At 36.2% G+C, this 17,599-nt stretch overlaps 1 protein-coding gene across 2 annotated transcripts; it reads right to left on the reverse strand.

Moving 5' to 3' along the window:
* Positions 1-84: 84 nt before the first annotated feature.
* On the reverse strand, positions 85-17,256 carry LOC145230338 (protein polybromo-1-like). Of its 2 annotated transcripts, XM_080095734.1 has the most exons (40): positions 17,083-17,256; positions 16,877-16,974; positions 16,656-16,803; positions 16,192-16,311; positions 16,017-16,067; positions 14,988-15,101; positions 14,764-14,919; positions 14,587-14,696; positions 14,477-14,528; positions 14,354-14,410; positions 13,806-13,976; positions 13,565-13,708; positions 13,441-13,509; positions 13,046-13,111; positions 12,869-12,968; positions 12,110-12,312; positions 11,630-11,746; positions 11,091-11,270; positions 10,154-10,270; positions 9,618-9,745; positions 9,505-9,542; positions 9,067-9,132; positions 8,554-8,696; positions 8,351-8,491; positions 8,139-8,246; positions 7,132-7,317; positions 6,968-7,067; positions 6,471-6,640; positions 6,273-6,405; positions 5,680-5,771; positions 5,490-5,602; positions 4,937-5,138; positions 4,086-4,238; positions 3,385-3,732; positions 2,814-2,987; positions 2,199-2,367; positions 1,933-2,129; positions 1,443-1,566; positions 1,281-1,374; positions 85-540 (listed from the first exon to the last, which is right to left on the reverse strand). In XM_080095734.1, exons 1-40 carry the CDS (start codon positions 17,179-17,181, stop codon positions 423-425), a joined length of 5,169 nt encoding a protein of 1,722 aa, XP_079951860.1. In that variant the 5' UTR covers positions 17,182-17,256; the 3' UTR covers positions 85-422. The 2 variants fall into 2 exon arrangements, with proteins under 2 accessions (XP_079951860.1, XP_079951861.1); XM_080095735.1 differs by lacking the exon at positions 16,017-16,067.
* Positions 17,257-17,599: the final 343 nt, after the last annotated feature.

The raw sequence follows: 17,599 nt of genomic DNA on the forward strand, positions 1-17,599 counted from the left end.
ATTGCTGCAAAACATAATTTTTCGTTTTATCTGTGTCTAAAGCTAATGTTCCTATCAATTCAAACAGAACACCATAACAAACAGTTGCACATTTCGGGAGTATACATGTATTTGCACGAAAAACAAACGTTTTTTTAAGTCATTGGTCGAACAACAAGGCTCAAAAATACACTGCTATTTGACAAAGTCGCTTGACACGTCTTTACCACATCTAGCTTCTGCCATTTTCGTTGTCGTCTTGTTCGTTATATTTCCTCCATTGCTTTTCTGTCTGACTGCGCCCGGTGCTTAGCGCGTTACTGACGGATGAGAGATAGGAGAATGCACGAATTCAGTCCCGTTTTTTCACCTCGTGTCAAAACAATGATAGCAGCAAATACAAACACGTACATGGAAAAAACGGTGTGTATTGGAGGTCTTGCTTATAGGGACTGCTTGATTGTAAGGGCGTCCTTCAGCATATAGTCACGCAAAGCCCAAAGAGCCGATTTGGCTGTTTCGTGCTGCCCCTTGCCGTTACCAAGCCAGTGGACAGGCAGTCTGCAACGGAAGTGATATATCGTTATACATTGAAAGCTCAGGCATAGTTCTTTAAGTATTGTACGAACAGGCATAAGTATAGGATTTTGAACTTAACTTCAAGCAAACTAAATTTTGCCAATTTCAGGCACACATACAAACAGAAAAACGACCCATAATAGGTTATACCAGTGTTTTTTAGCTGATGTTCTGTGAAATGTCGTTACGTGTTCCGCAAGAAATGCATTGGTCTGAGTAGTGTTCTATGGAACACCAATGAAAGGCACTGGTTTAACACAATGGGCGTAAATAGATTTCCTTTTATGAAAGCAAATATCAACTATCACCACTTTGAATGTTCCATCGTGATTTTGTTAAAAAACACTGGGTTATACTACCCATGAGCACCGTAAAACGTCCCAACGTTTGAAGTACTTCGTGGGTTATTGCCCTACTGTTGAGTCAACTAAAGATTTTTATTAACAGTTTGAGTAGCCGATAACCAAGATTGCCATACCGCCCCATTTCTAAGATTGGTCTTTATTTTGAAGGGCAATGTCTTAGAAAAATGTACTGTCCTTATTTCTGAGAAATGTCCCTGTTTATGACTTTGAGTCCTTACTAAGATGAACATATTCATACCGGGATACCAGCGATCACAGCATATATATCGATAAACCATAGTACGTTCAAAGAGTTTGTTTCGTTTCGATTAAAAAAATAGTTTTACGGTTGTCTTGGCAACCCAGCCGATAACTTACCTTTCCTCCTCTTCTCGACTCATGATAATATCACGCTCCTTTACTTTCATGCTCCTTGACCAGTTGCTCACAGTCTTGCTGCCTTTCTCCAAACCTAAAAGCAACAAAAGCTTAAAAAATACATAATGCGCGTTCCCTGAAGTCAGAAAATGTGTTAACCACCTTCGATATAACGCAGATAAGCCTCAGAGTGCATGACCCGTTGTGCTTTGGGGGGAGGCTTGACAAAAAGCGCACCTCTACGTAGACGATGTTTCTCGGCAAGGGTAGGCGGTTGGGCAGGAGTCTGAAAAATGAAAACTGGAATGTCGGCAAAAGGTTTAATACAGACAAACATTTGAGTATATAGAAGAAAGAAACAACTTCTTAAGAGTTAGTGGTACTTTGCCCTCCACTAAATCTGACTTACATAATGTAGAAAAGAGAAAAAAAAAATTAAACATTTTATCCACTTGGAGTTGGCCAGTTTGATGCCATAATGATTTTAATGATAAAAATAACGGCCCAATTGGACGTAAAAAGCGCTTTATTGTTCAACGTTTCGGCAAATGCTCATGCCATGATCACCGAACTTTTGAACAGATCCGTATATAGTGTTCATAATGATTTGTTTAATAATATATTTTTGAACATACGATCCTATTTTACATACCTGTTGCGGTTGTGGGTATTGTCCTGGAGTCTGGCCATAAGGGGTCATGGGCGAGGCTGAGCTGGGGTAACCCGGAGCACCAGGTTGTACTGCGTGGGGTGTTCCACCAGGGTGCATCTGCATTCTTTGCTGCTGTGGGTGTTGCATTGCAACGTACTGACCAGATTGGGGCTGATACGGTGTCGCATACTGCTGACCTAATGGTGATAAAAGATGATGTTTAGAAACTTGAGCCGATTTGGTACAAAAGAGCAACAAAGAGTTACTTGGCTGGGGTGTGGAAGTTTGAGACAATGTCTCATCGGCGTCTTTTTTCTTTTTCTTCTTCTTTACAACTAACTTGCCCTCTGCCTCCAGCTTTGCAGTATGTTCACGAGCCTTTTCTTCATATTCTCGCTTTTTTTCCTCCTCTAAACCTCTCCACTCCTCTCCCACCTAAAAGAGAGTGGTATTCCATATTAGGGATGGGCCGAGCCGAGCCGAGCCAGAACCCGAGTACATGGTACTGAGTATCGCTTTTTTGGTGCTCGGTGATCGGCCAAGGAGTTGCAAAAACTGACCCGAGCATTAAATTTGCATCTGCACGCTCTGCTAAGATACGAATCTATTGTTTGAAAGCGTATCCCAGAACAAAAATGACCACTTTTAAATGCGTTAGATCGTGCATAAACACGTACTTCTGGGGCCTTAATACACCGCTGGTAACGTAAGGGGTCTTGGAAAGCTACAAAACTAGCGTGGAATTTGGAATGTTTGTCACAGAGGACCGAACATTAACGTGAGATGCTCGGTGTTCGACCAAACAGAAAATTTTCAGTTTAAGCCCATCCCTATTCCATATTATACTTTTGATCAAGATTTAGGGTATTTTTGTTGCTTACAATTTTGCTGATTTCACCAAATGCCATGTCAGGGTTCTCGGCTCTCACACGAGGATGGCAGTGACTTGCGAAAAGAATGTATCCAGTGGAGTGTCCTCCTCTTCCTTTCTTCTTTGGAGGTGGAGTAGGAGCTGCCTCCGGATGCGCAGAAGATGGTCGACTGTTGTCAGGAGACTATATGAAAACACAAAAGCTTGATCATGTTCTTAAATGTTGACCATAATCCGAATTTCAGTGTACAAAACCCAGGGCCAAACCGAATCAACTGGTTTACAATGTTTCAAATACACAGCAAACCTTGGGTAATCCGGACCCTTTTGGACCAAAAATTGCCCCGATTGGGCGAAGATCTGCATTAAGCGATGTCGTTTAGTTAAACCCTTACCACATTACAAATCAATTGTATCTCAAAGTCTGAATTAGCAAAGATCCGGATTAACTGAATCTGGTTAAATCGAGGTTCACTGTCTTTAAACCCAGTTTGTAACTTGAAAACTGCTACTGTAGCCGTTGAGTTCAACATAAACTGCACTTGTACTTCAGTTTTGACCATATTTACACAACATCAAACCTGAAACATGCCCGGTGAAGAGGCAATCATATTCGGGTGTGGGGATGAAGCATAAGGTTGTGGTGAGTTCTGGTAAGGTTGCATATGAGGATGTTGTACAACTCCTGGATGGGGTGACGGGAACCCCTGATTGGGGGTGTACTGTTGCCCCATGTAATGTGCATTAGGGAGAGCCCCGTGGGGGTGAGGGTGCTGCCCTGTGGCAGGCGAACCCTGGTACCCCTGATATTGGTATTGGGGCACAATACCTTGTTGCTGTATATAACCTTGAACCTGTGGTTGCATCCCTTGTTGATACATTGGTTGGTTTACAGATGGGTGATATCCTTGCATTGGTACGGCCTGTCCCTAGAAGATTATATTGAATCAGTTGCCACAACGCAATTTTGAAGTATAGGGTTTAAGGTAGCAATCCTTAAAACTTTCACCCTTGGGGCACATGAACAAACCAATTTTGTCTCCACACATTTTGCAAGCAAAAAACACAAATAATTATCGAAAAAAAAAAGGTTTACAATTTTGATTTGCTTTTAGAAACAAATAAGTTCGAGATTCTAGCATTGTCATGCACACACGTACATGAGATGAAAATCACACAGTCCAATCTTTTTTAACACACATACACTCCCACACAGCAGATTGATAATAATCAAGTCAAAGCCCTTACAAGTATTAACACAACAGTTTGAGAGGAGACCAACCTCGGCAATAGCAGCAGATGCTTTGGCAGCTTCAATTCTTGCCTCATTTTCTCTTGAAATCAGTTCATTTTGAACAAGCTGTGTGAGCTGGGGTGACAGTACGTATTCCACCACAATTGGCTTTTTGTAGTAATAATATTCATCATCAACTACCTGTTATTTTGAAGGGAAACAAATAGTAAAACAAGTATGTAGTAATGAGCAAGCATGACCATTTTTCAGGTACAGTAAGTCTGAAAGTGGTGATAGTGATCAGTGAAGTGTTTCTAAAATGCACATAACTCTGGCTTTCTGGGACTCTTGCAAAAAACTGAAAATCTGGCCTGTGCTAAAAATTGAAACCTGACACATTCATAATGATGCTGGACTTATAGTCTAATACACATCATATTAAGAGCAGAACGTCTCACATACAAACACAACTCAAACAACAGTAAAAAATCAAATTGATTAAAATGGAACAAAAAAATAAATAACTTAAAAAATGACCCTAGCGAAATAGCAACTATTTGCATTCAATTTTAATTTGTAAACTTACATGCTTGTTTGGTAATGAATAGATTAGCTCCCAGTAATAATACCTGGTGCCTGACTTTGAGCCTTCCATCTGTAAGAACAAAATACATCCCATCCAAAGAACACTAGATTCTGAACTCTTTTCTGTACAGTATCTATACCACTACCTGCAACTACACTTCTCAATGCATTCTGTCCATACAATACTAAAGATCTATGGTGGGTTTAGTTTCAAATGTTTAAAACTGACTATTACTGCACTAAAGCTTGACTGTATCACTCAACACAAATCGAAACTGTATCACGTTATTTGGCAGCAGATTTTGGGTACTTACCTTAAATGATGGAGCATATCGTTTTACTTTGATTTTTTTGATGATTTTGTCAGCATATCTGGACTCGTAAAGGTAAATATCCTTTTCAGGAAGTTCGGTGGGTCGACAAGCACAATAGTCTTTATGTGCCATTACAAGACATTTGCCAACCACTTCTGCTATGGGAAATGTGTCTTCAACGGAGCTTAAAAATAGCTCGTTCCTGAAAGGAAACAAACCATTACAGACTATTGTCTACATAAAGAAGCATAGTTGAAAGCACAAACAGTCCATTTCAGTTCAGCGTACTTTTATACCACACTTTGACACTCATACTTGCTTGCAGTGTTTTTTTTAAGGTGTTAATTTCTCCAGCGGTTTCACAAAATTTGGACTTATGGCTATTTTTTGCAAATATGGCTATTTTTTGGTATTTAAATGAACACTTGCGGTCTCTTAAAACTACTTAGCGGTCACCCAAACCAAACCTTAAAAAAACCCTGCTTGCTCGTATCTTTTTGCCCAGAATATTTAAAATTGTGTATTGTGTACCTAACTGTAAAAACAAACATACTTGTAAAACATCCTAGTTGGCTCGTGTTCCACAGAAGTTGGGCGCACGAACCATGGACCATGAAGCCATACATTCCCATGGCTGTCTGTCCATAAACGCTCCACACGAGATATCTAAAATACAAGCGCACATCCGTTAACAATGTCTTACCTTAGATTGTTACCTTATGTGTAATTGTAATGATGCCCACCTTGGTTTCATGTGAGTTTGACTGCTTCACATACACACAATCTCCCAACTTGATCCACATGTTCTTGATAAAGTATTGGCTGTAGTAGGTAGCTGTAATATACAATATGTCATTTATGTAAAGGTGGACTGAGTATGTAATGCAATAATGCCTTGCCAATTGTAATGCAAAAATGCCTTGACATTCAGTCTTCTTGATTCAGTGGAAGCAGTAAATAACTTTTAAGAGGACTGTTTAGGATACCTTTACCACAGCTGCCATTAATACTTTTTTTCCAGTTAATGACAGTGGTTAGTTTAGTTTTAGAGTTATAGGGGAAATTTAAATCATTACATAATATTGTGAAAAAAGTTGCACTACCGGAATGAATGATTAAAAATCTATTTACAGTAAATGATAGAAATTCCATAAAGGGATAAGTTGATAAAAAAAGAAAGGCGTAAAAGCAGAAAAAGGTGGTTAATCAATTACTACCTATTTCAACATAAGTGATGTTTGGCAGCATTTAACTAAGCATTATGTATTACCCTGCCCAAGCATTCAACACAAATTTATCAATAAACTTGGCCAATTTCTATAGTCCATACAAGTACCTTCACTATGTGGATTCTGAGCATCAGTCTTAATGTTTTCTCTTTCCTTGGGGATTTCATCAGTTGGCCAAGCTGGATCTATTCCTTGCGTGAGAAGCATTTGTCCTTTGCTTTGTGCCAATGAGTTCTCAGGCTGTGACCATAAAGATAGTCTCATAATAATCACAAAACTTATGCCCAAAAAAAACAGAAACTTACTGGTTTGGTTTCGCTATAGCAAGATGGCATTCGAATGACAGGCAAAGCAGTTTCACGTTGCACAAGCTCTGTGTTGTTTGGAGGAAGTTGTAGAAACTTGATTCTTTTGAATGATTTTGCTCTGCTTGAGTAGCGAGACTCACAAACATATACATCTTCATCTTGGAACCCTGTGAAGGAAACAGTCGCAAATGTCATTCTATGCTGTCATAAAAATGGCGACTTAGTAACCACCTGTTGTAAAGTATAATACCCCAGCATGAGACAAAAAGTTATGTATTTTGCAGGAGTAGTTCAACATACACAGTTACTCTCTTTAACTTGAAATTAGCACGATTGAGCTATTAGATTGTGAAGAGCTGAAACTACGTCAAATTGATCTTGGAAAAAGGTGTGATTTTAAAATAAGCCATAGCAAAGGAAAGTTATAAGAAGAGTGAATAAAAACCTGATAAAAAAAGTTCAAATAAAAGAATGACCCATTTCATGGTCCTTACCATTTGGTTTCAGTTTGAAGTAATCCTTTCCCAGCATAACAAAGCACCTTCCTCTTATAAGCGACACAGGTACCGTATTGTAGTAATCACTCTTAAAAACCTGAAACGAAACAACATGAACCACAACCATTACAAAGTATGAGCAAATATTCCATGAAATTTACCTCTTTTAGCATAAACTTCTTGGATGGGAAATGGTAGGTCGCTTCAGGTCTTAGAAACCAAACGCCATAAAGTCTACGTTCTCCAGTGTCATCTGTGTAGAGCTTTTCAATACACACTATGTGGTGAGGCTTCAGTGGTTCAGGATTTTCAACGTAGACGAAATCACCAACATTGTATCTTGTGCCCTGATAACACAAAGTTTTAGAAAAATAAAGTAAGCTAAGATTTCACACAGCTTGATTCAGTATTTTAGCGTTTATGAGTTTGTGTCCATTATAATCACTAATATTTGTACATATCATACAATTTTTAAAGCCAAAATTATTAGTGATGGGACGAGTACCCGGTATCGAACGATTTCAGTGGTATCGATACTCGTACTCGGTATCGAAATATTTTGTCTCAACTTTCGATACCAACGTGCAAGTACCGAAGGTCAGTTTACACTATAAGAATACGAGCAACTTTATGCCAATATTTGCTCGGACAGCACAAAATTGGAAAAGTTCCGCCAGTTTACGTATTTTTTTCGCTATCATGTGGAGATTATATTTTTCGGCGTGTGTGTGTGCACACCTGTACCCCGACCATGGCAGATAAATTAGCCAGTGATATACAACTCAGTACAACACTACACTACCCGGTATCCCATTACTAAAAATTTTGCATGACCCCTTTCAACATGGACAAATTTACATGCATGAATATATTCATATTTGCAGTGTTGTATTCCATAGTAATAAAAACATGTTTTTTTTAACTTCATCCAGTCACACATTCTCCTAAAACAGAGATTCTTAACATGTGGGTAGTTTGACTTTCCAGGGTATTTACATCATCATTTTTGTGTTCTGCAACATAATCTTGTAATGTCACAATTTTAGTTTGTTTAAATAGGGTAAATGAATTTGTCTGCTTGCCTTTAGGCGGAAAAAAGGTTAAAAATCAGAAGTTTGTTTTACATAGGGGTAAGAGAGGTCAGACCAAAAACTACTGGCCAACAAACCTGTATGTCCATCTCTTCAGCTTGGGTTGACATTTGCATCTTTTCTCTCAATTCTTTTCCCTCTTCCCTAATCTCCTCATCTTCTTTCGCTTCCAATGGTAATTTCTCCTGCAAGAAATTATAATTACACAAAATATTTCTCTAGCATGTTAAAAAACTACACTAAAGGCAGTGAGCTGATACATAGTTTTGATCCAGGTTATATGCTGTACCTTTTTCTCTTGGTCCAATTCAGCATCCAACATTTTTGCAGTGAAGGCAAGTGCAGTTGACATCAGTGTTTCACCATTTTTACAAAGTTCATCTCGAATCCGAATGAAAAACTTCTGAAGCTCAACCACATCCTCATAAGTCTGAAAAAATTGACATGTAGAATTGCATCTTGGAAAAAAGGCGACTTCTATGTAATGCTAACCTCAGAATCAGTTCTGTTGGTGTTTCTTATGTTCTCAAACACTTCGAACATGTGTTCCTGAAACACGTCTAGCCTTTTGTATCGACGGTTTCTCAAGTTTTTCCTGATTACTTCCAATGTCAGCTTCTCAGCACCTTCATTCACTAAAACAACAAAAGTTACAATCTTGTAATGTAGATGTCATTAGTTAAAAATGAAACTAGGTTTTGCTTACAAATGGTTTAAGTATACTCTGCTGTGATCACACACATACAAATTAACAATTTTTCTGAATTTTTTTTAGTTTTTTTTTTCATTTTTAAAATACTGTGTCCCAATTTTACCTTTTTAAGCTGTGTACTGTGACAGGTTGACAATTATTTATTTTTAGTCTATTTGACACAATAAATACAAATACATGTATGTTGCACCATATTGCAATGCATAAAAAATTTTATGATCTCTTAATGCTTAACTTAGAAATGGAGATACCCAGTATCAAATCGTCAGGCGGCAAACATTTTAAAAACACACCTTGCACAGTTTGTAGAGTTTGGTGATCACCATCTGATTCTTGACCAGGCAATGGCTTAACTTCACCTTTAAAATGATGTTTAAATTGTTAACGAGTTTTTTTAAAAATTTTTAAATTGCGACTTGTTACTGTATTTTTGGTCAGCTGAAAGTGTTTTTTAACCTTTTGGGGCCATACCCAACAATTGACAGTCTTTTAAATATCTGGTGGTGTTTTATGCATGTTATTAAAAAAAATATATATTCTAAATCATGCTAAAACTATGAGTATGAGTCTGTGTTTTATAGTCTTATTTCAAAACCCTTGGTTTGGTGCTTTATACCCCTAGGCAAGATCATAAGGTAAGCTTAAGTTTACACACATCTGGCTTTAATACAAATAAGACACATTCTGGCAATGACACGACAAGAATAATCGTACATCATTGTTATTCTCACCTTCATTTTGTTGACCACTGAGTGACTCGCTGTAACACCTGCAACATTTTAACAGATTTGTTAAATGTTATGTTAAGGATTTTGTAAGTAAGTGTTCATAAATAGAAACATACCTTCCACTTTCATCTTGATGTCCCATGACTGATACAAACAAATTGGTCATGATCTCGTTGACCATCTCAGCCGGCGGTGTTAAAGTTTCTGGTTTCTCTAGTTTGTAAAATGTCTCCAAAGCAACTTTCTAAAATACCAAACAAGTGTGTTATTATTGCAATTAACAAATCGTTGAACTATTTTTACGATGGCCAAAGTAATCACCTTAAAAAATTCAATGTGTTTTGTGGTTATGTAGAAAAAATAGTATTAAAAAACTTAACTTTGTTTTTGCAATTGAAGCTTTAATTACAAATGACATTTTTTTCAACAAGCTATCATTATATGTGACATTTCAGAATAAAATTGAATGCTTTTCACAACGACACTGCCTATTCATGCTAAACAGATTTAAAAATAAGATACTCAAACGTTAAAGTTCAAATTACTATAATTATGTCACCAAAAATAAAACAAAATTTTGCATATACAATTTTTGCTAAAATTTCTGAATATAATTATTTCGTCATTTTGCGACTTGGGTGAAAATGCTAACCTGCAAGATCAGAGCATCCTTGTAGATAACAGAACCAGGTTCATTGTATGTGCAGCCGTTTTCAAACATGAGAAGCATGTCCAGTAACATTTCATCCAGTTTAACATAATGTCCACCCTGTAACAAATCATGTTTTTTTCTACTTGTTCATTCTTTTTTTGTCTTTGAATGGAATAAATGGGTAAGTTAGTTCTCAATATGCCCAGTTGTGGCATCACACAGACTAGGTGAGGAATGGGTTTTTAACCTGTTACTCCCAACAAACTGGAGTGCCGTTGGATGGCTACACTAGCTGATACAGCCAATCTATTGTCATCATTTGCACTGATGAGAGCTTATAGGTCAAAACAGAGTGCACTGTCTGCAGCTAATCATTCATTGGCTCAATGCTTTTGCATAGTTCTAAATTCTTTTTGTCAATTAAATTAATTCTTTACATAAAAACTAGTGATGGGACGATACCAGGTTTTGAAGCGAGTACCGATACCGAGTACGAGTACCACATGTATATACCTTCGATACCGAGTACCGAGTACTTAAGTACATTGTTGTACTTAGTTATAAATCACTGGCAAATTTATCTACCATAGTCGGGGTATAGGTGTGCACACACACATGCCGAAAAATGTAATCTCCACACAATAGCGAAAAAAATATACGTAACCGGGCGGAACTTTTTCTCGATTTTGTGTTGTCCAAAGCAAATTTGGCATAAAGTTGCCTGTGTTTTTATGTTGTAAACCGACCTTCGGTACTCGCATGTTGGTATCGAAAACTGGGACAAAATATTTCGATACCGAGTACGAGTATCGATACCACTGAAATCGTTCGATACCATCGATACCGAGTACCGGGTACCCGTCCCATCACTAAATTAAAAACCAATGCTTCACACAGTAAACAGATTTAGAAACAAAATCATTTTTTTGTATTTAACCTGCATCTTCTGTTGAATTCTGTCCATTTCCATTGGCTTTTTGATAACTTTGTAATAGTCCGGTAGCTCTTGTTTCGTTGGTAGTTGCATGAAAATATCACAAATCATTCTTTTTGTCGCATCCTGATAATCTCGAACTGAAGCGAACAACTGTTCCAACTTAGAATCAGTGTTCTTTTTCTGTAAGGTCCACACAATGTTTTTATTTTATTTGCTACCAGAAATATTATACAGTATTTCTACAATCAAAAATCACATGTTGAGGTGTTAAAAAATAACGTAAGCCGCTTGCTAATGAAGTATAAATGTTTTTGATTTTAAGAGATATATAAATGTAGTACATAAACATATGCAAAAAAATCAGAAAACGCAAAATTAAAGTGCAGGGGGGCTCAAAAAATATCAGCCTGACATTAGCAATGTAAGCTTTCCTGCCAAAATTCTCTTATAAGCTGTACAAATAAACGAGTAAAAAACTTAATTAAGTAACAGCTTACAATCAAACAAATAAGGTAATGATTCTAGTGGAATAAACTTACAGTTGATCTACTTGATGAAAATGTTGGACTCCCATCTTCTTCAATATCAGGAAGGGCTCCAGCTTCTCTATGCTTCTCCAGCAGTAATTTCTCCAAATCATTGGCGTCAACAAAAACCTGTATCACAACATGGATTGTATTGTAATTTAGTTTGACCAAACACTGAAATTTGTTACTACAGATCATTGTAAGTCATTGTTCCTCCACCTTCTTTTGTAGCAAATCATTATATTAAATTTTTATTTAACAAAAATTTATTGTACATCTGTGGCAACCCTTTTCTGAGCAATAAAAAATGTACCAAGCTGTTATTGGCTAAGTAACCAACATACAACTTCTACTGGACTACAGTATAGGATTCATATAGGCCTAATATAATTTTTGTGCAGTATGGACCCTAAAGTTAAATTTGGATATTTTCGATGCCCATAAATTTAAACTATACAAAAACAAATGATTTTACAGACAATTATCACTTACCTCCGATCCTGGCTCATTGTAATGTCTTGCATTGTTGAACATCAGGCTAAAGTCCTCCAGCATATCTTCAACATTTGTGTACTTGTCCTGTCTTATTTTCTTGTCAATGGTTTTCATGTCGATAGGTTCAAGCACAAGCTTATAATAGTCAGGATAGTCTTTCCTGGAAGGCTTTTCCAGAAACAAGGCAATCCTCTCACGACCTAAACACAATACAATGTTAAATTGCAACAAAAACATAAGATACAAATTAATAACAAATTTTTCTTGATTGGTTAACGAATCAGTAGCTATAAGCTCATCGAATGCCACGGCTTGCTTAAGTAATGGCCTTTGGGCCGGTTTGATCACTATAATGCAGTCAGTAGACCCTACATACTATTGTATATATATGTGAGTTTGCCTTGATCATGGGTTTTCATAACAGCTTCCAGGGTCCCAGCTATTAATTTATGTTCATGTTTGTTTACAAAATATGTCAGTCAATGGCAAAAAAGGCTTAACAATTAGGTTAAGTGGTTCCCAAGGGAGAATTTTAAAACTTGAGGGGAAGAATTTACTTCAATTTTTACATGTGGTTTGTAAATAGACACGAATTAGTTCCGGAAACATAACCTGTAAAATAGATGAAAGACCAATTTTAAAGTCTATTAGGGAGGAATGAATATGTTTTGAATTGTTAAGTGAGGAGTTTGTCGATAAAAGTTGGAAACCACTGGGTTAGGCGATTAACCAGAAATGTCCTTGTAGGTTACATACCATCTACATCTTCTGCTTCCATCACACAATCATAAAGCATTCGGAGTCTTTCTTGGAGCAGGTCACAAGAGGTTTTGGCCCTTCTTTTTCTTCGCTTCTTCTGAAAAATAAGAAGTTAAGCATGTGATGGATTTTTGCTGATAATACATAACACAGTACATGTTCTGCTACTATTACCTTTATTTTTCCTTCATTAGAGTCAGATGCACTTGATGTTACATGTTCAGTTTTAATGCCAGTAGCCTGTTAGATAAAAAGTTTAACTTATTAAACCCACTTGAATCAAAACAATCTCTAGGCAATAGGCATAAATCTACACTAAATTTTTTGATGTAAAAAAACACATCCTTATTTAGTTCATAAGGACGACATATATTATCCAATTTTGTTTGTGTACAAAAGTATATTTTTTTAACCCAATGTACTGGCCAAAATAGTCATAAAGAGTGTCAGCTGGATAGTTTTAAAATGTTAACAAAAGCTTATGCCATCATCAGCGATACAAAACAATCTGGTGTTATAGTTCTTGAGGCCAGTACCAATGAGAATTGCATAGCATTTTTTTAACTTACATTTTCATCAGCTTCTTCTTCATCATTTTCCTCATCTTCGCTCTCAGATTCTTCCTCCATACATTCCTCCTAAAAATACATTCTTAATGCATATAACAGTGGGTTTGTCATGTTGGTTACAAACCTCTTTGGCTGCATAGTCAGGAGTTTTGGAGGTCATGAACTTTTGTAGAGAGACAGCGTCTTTGTGAATTTGAGAAGAAGCGATATTGAACTGCATGGCATTTTCAAAAAGCAAATTGAAATCTTCTTGCAGATCAGTACAAGTCTGTCAAAAATTTGCGAAATGTTAATAAGTATTCCAAAAAACAAATGTAACACAAAAATAGCATATGGGAGTGAATAATAAACACCATATGGCATACATCATATTTTCTTGACAAAATCTTTTTTCTTATGATCTTCAGAGAGATAGGGTTCTCAATCTCTTCATAATACATTGGATAAAACCTTTTGTTTGGCAGTCTGACAAATGGATCGGCGATTGTGTGGCCATTTGGATTTCTGAAGTTCACCACAGCATTGTAAAACAGTGCCTGGATAAAAAGTCATTCATTATTCTTCTGAGTGTCAATCATAAGTCTCAATTTAGTAGTGCATGAATTTTGACCCCCCAAAAGATCCTAAAATCCAAAGAGCTGAAAGCAAAATGTGCTGTGCTCACTGCTCAAAAAATTATCTTCATAACATTACATTGAAATAGTAAAAATACCCAAAAAAACACTAAGTAATGACGCAAGAATGTTTTAACACTTTCTGATTTCAAATATCGTGTTTGAAACAGTTTCAAAAAATACATACAAAACAGGTCAATTTTCGTGTCACTGCATTTTATACAGTCATAAAAAGCCTGGATGCCTCTACAAACACTTTTTGTGTAAGGTCATGTCATGGTGAATACACAAAACTTTACCTGAAAATCATCTTCACTGGGATCTGGAATACAAACATCATGTTTTGCTTTCATGTCCTAAATAAAAGACAAGTTAAAAGGCATTAAAATCCAAGCATACACAAATTTTTTTTAGATACTTACATCTTTTTTGTCAATGGATTTTTCAGGTGTTCTTCCCCAAGATCGACGATGTCTGGATAAAAACAAAGTTTAAGAAATTGGCATTTGTGACATACAAATTCACATCTTACTTAATACGAGCACTGGTCTTAACTCCTGATATTTCCTGCTTTTTTCCTCTCTCAAAATCAATTATCTTTTCCTTCAGTAAGTGATTTATTTTTAAAGCATCTTCATAAATCTGTGACAAAGTATGTTGTTTGCTTTTGTGATGAGGACATTATTATTTGAACTAAAAATTCACTTACTTTTGAACCTGGCTCATTAAACACTTTCGCATTTTTCACCAACATTTTAACATCTTTTTCAAAATCATTTACTGTGCTGTAATTGCCATCTTCAATACGATTGCTAATTGTGAAAAAATCAATTGGTTCTTTGATTGTTTCATAGTACTGCACATTCTGCAAGAAAACGGTTAATAAATATTAGGTTTTTTATGCAGAGCAATGGTGTATGTATATGTGCTTACAGCCTTATCTGGCAGTTGCATAAACAGCTGCGAGAAAACTCGGTCATTTTCATCAACTTCAGTTGTAAGTGATTCATAAATTTCTTTCAGTTCCTCCACTGAGACTTCAGTTTCCTAGAAAACAAGATTTCGAAGATAAAATTCAATTCTTTAGAAATTTAAAACATTTTCAAATACAAGCGAGCAATACAAAGCACACACTCATGCAAAAGCATAGTTAATGTTTTCTACAGAATCAGCGAAGCAATTTCAGCAATTGTTTTCATGCCCATTTCAGCTAAGTGTAAATACATAGTGCTTTCATGCAACAACAAGTAAATTTTGGATTTGGGTGTTTTAGCGCTCCAGTGATAGCAGACGTTCACAGAAGAATTCTAAATTTGCATTAGTTTAGGTTAACAAAAACAAAATATGTTTTTCAAATGTTCTCCCGATTTTAAACTATTTCTACCTAGGTTTTAAAGGACTGTGTAACATGGCGTGTTATATCCACAACCAGTGGTGGGATTCAAATTTTTTGTCAGTCGGTTCTATCACAAAAGTTATATTTTTCAGTCAGTTCTGTTACAAAAAGTCCATTGACAGTAACTACTAATGCTAACCGGTTCGCTGATCTCATAAAATTTCATGAGACGTTTCTTTAGAACCGGCTGAATCCCACCACTGTCCACAACCACAAAGGACTACATGCATAATAGTTGACTCCTTGCTTTATGTTTATTATTATCATCATAAAGGTTTGAAAGTTTTTGTCAAATCTGTACACTTGTCATCAGTAGTTGCTTTTGTAGACAATGTCTAATCAGCTAATCTACTGTGAACATCATGCTAGTAACACATTGTCTGTGTGGGGAAACTAAAATCAAACAACTTGCAATAGAGGGGGAATTTCGAAATGAACCAATTAAAAAGCAGCCAAGGCCAAATTAGCTTCATCGTTAGCTGGAGTTGAAACAGGATTAAAAAAGTTTGCAAAAAAGCATGAAGCAGCACGCCAACCAAACGATGAAGCAAAAACAAAATATTTACAGGTTCAAAATCGGAAGCTGCTTCCTCTGAAAACTGACGTCTTGGTCTGGGCTAAAAAATATAAGCAGTCCAATGGAAAAATGACTCGCATTTGTGTCAGGATGAAACGCAACATAAAAACATTGACAAAAAAATATATTTTGGATGCAAGATTTCAAATGAACTGAGAACATACCCTTCTGCCAATTCTGTGCTTGGTCGGCTCAGCATACTTTGCCTCCTCCAAAATTCTGTCTTTGGTGTTCAGGTATATCTCCCACAAATTACAGGCATCTGTGTATTCTTGTGAGTCTTCCTATAGCAATGTGAGAATCATATCAGAAGAGGGTACATAGATATAGTGCTTAGAAATCCTCAAAAATGTTTTTAAATGATTTTTTAAAATTTAATGTTTTTGTGGGCTAGTAGCAAATAAATTGTGATGATAGTCAACAAAACCATGCATAAGTAGATTTTTCTAGCAGATATAAACTAGTTTTAGTCTTTGCAAAGGCATAGCTAACACACACAAATTTGTGAAACATATTTTCCTGATGCAGGCCAAATACTTTTTTTCCTGAATCCCTAAAACAAACATTACCCAGCAAATAAAGTAACTCTAAATCGAATCTTCAAAAATTATTAGAACAGAATACTGACTGGGTAGTACTTCTTTGCATTGCTGACCATCAGTTGCATATCAGTTGTTAAGATCTCAATGTCTCTGTATTCGTCCATTCTTATTCTTTGTCCGATTTTTGTCAAGTCAACTGGATCAACAATCTTCTCATAATAGTCAGGGTTTTGCCTACAAAGAAAACCACACATTTTAAAAACATTTTACCACACATTGAGAAAACAAGCATCGTTTTCAACAATACCTCTTGGATGGGAGCTTCATGAATGAATCAGCAATTAGGTGACCATTTTCATCCTCAAAGTCTTTTAGCACATCGAAAATAGATTGTGCTAGTTCGCTCTGAAAACATAAAGGCCAACGTTTAAACATTTTACATAGTTATAGGCCTCAGAAGCATTTATTCAACTTTGCACTACAACAAGTATACAACTTTATTAACTGAATTACCTGATTAACTGCTGATCTTCTGGGTCTTTTTGAATATGGCGAATCACCAGAAAATGATGCATCTTTATTTACAACCTGCAGCTTGCGTTTTGGTGGCATTTTATTACCTTAAAAATATTTGATCTATACTAAATCTGCATGCTGCTGTAATAAGTTACCTATTGACAAAGTTAAATGTTAGTTTTATTTCAACAAAAATTACTTGAAAAACACATTACGCTGTACAATAAAAGTACTCATATTTCGCTGGAAAAAAGTGTTATTATTTTTTCTAATTTTTACAGTTAGAACAGTTTTTAAGTTATCATAATCTTTGCAAACGTTATTTTTCAGAAAGATTATATCAAAACACACGCTTTTCGTTTTCTTCCAGTACCGCCGCTTTGTAACAAAACTCATTCAGGCGTGAAACTAAAAACAGGCGCGCATTGTCTCGGCAAACAAAAAAACTACAGAACAAAATTGCAGCCATATTTTTTCAAGCTTTTACTTGAAATGAGGTGACTTGATCATTTGC

The sequence above is a fragment of the Phallusia mammillata genome, chromosome 5 (assembly GCF_965637545.1).
Source record: "Phallusia mammillata chromosome 5, kaPhaMamm4.hap1.1, whole genome shotgun sequence".
Classification (NCBI taxonomy): domain Eukaryota; kingdom Metazoa; phylum Chordata; class Ascidiacea; order Phlebobranchia; family Ascidiidae; genus Phallusia; species Phallusia mammillata.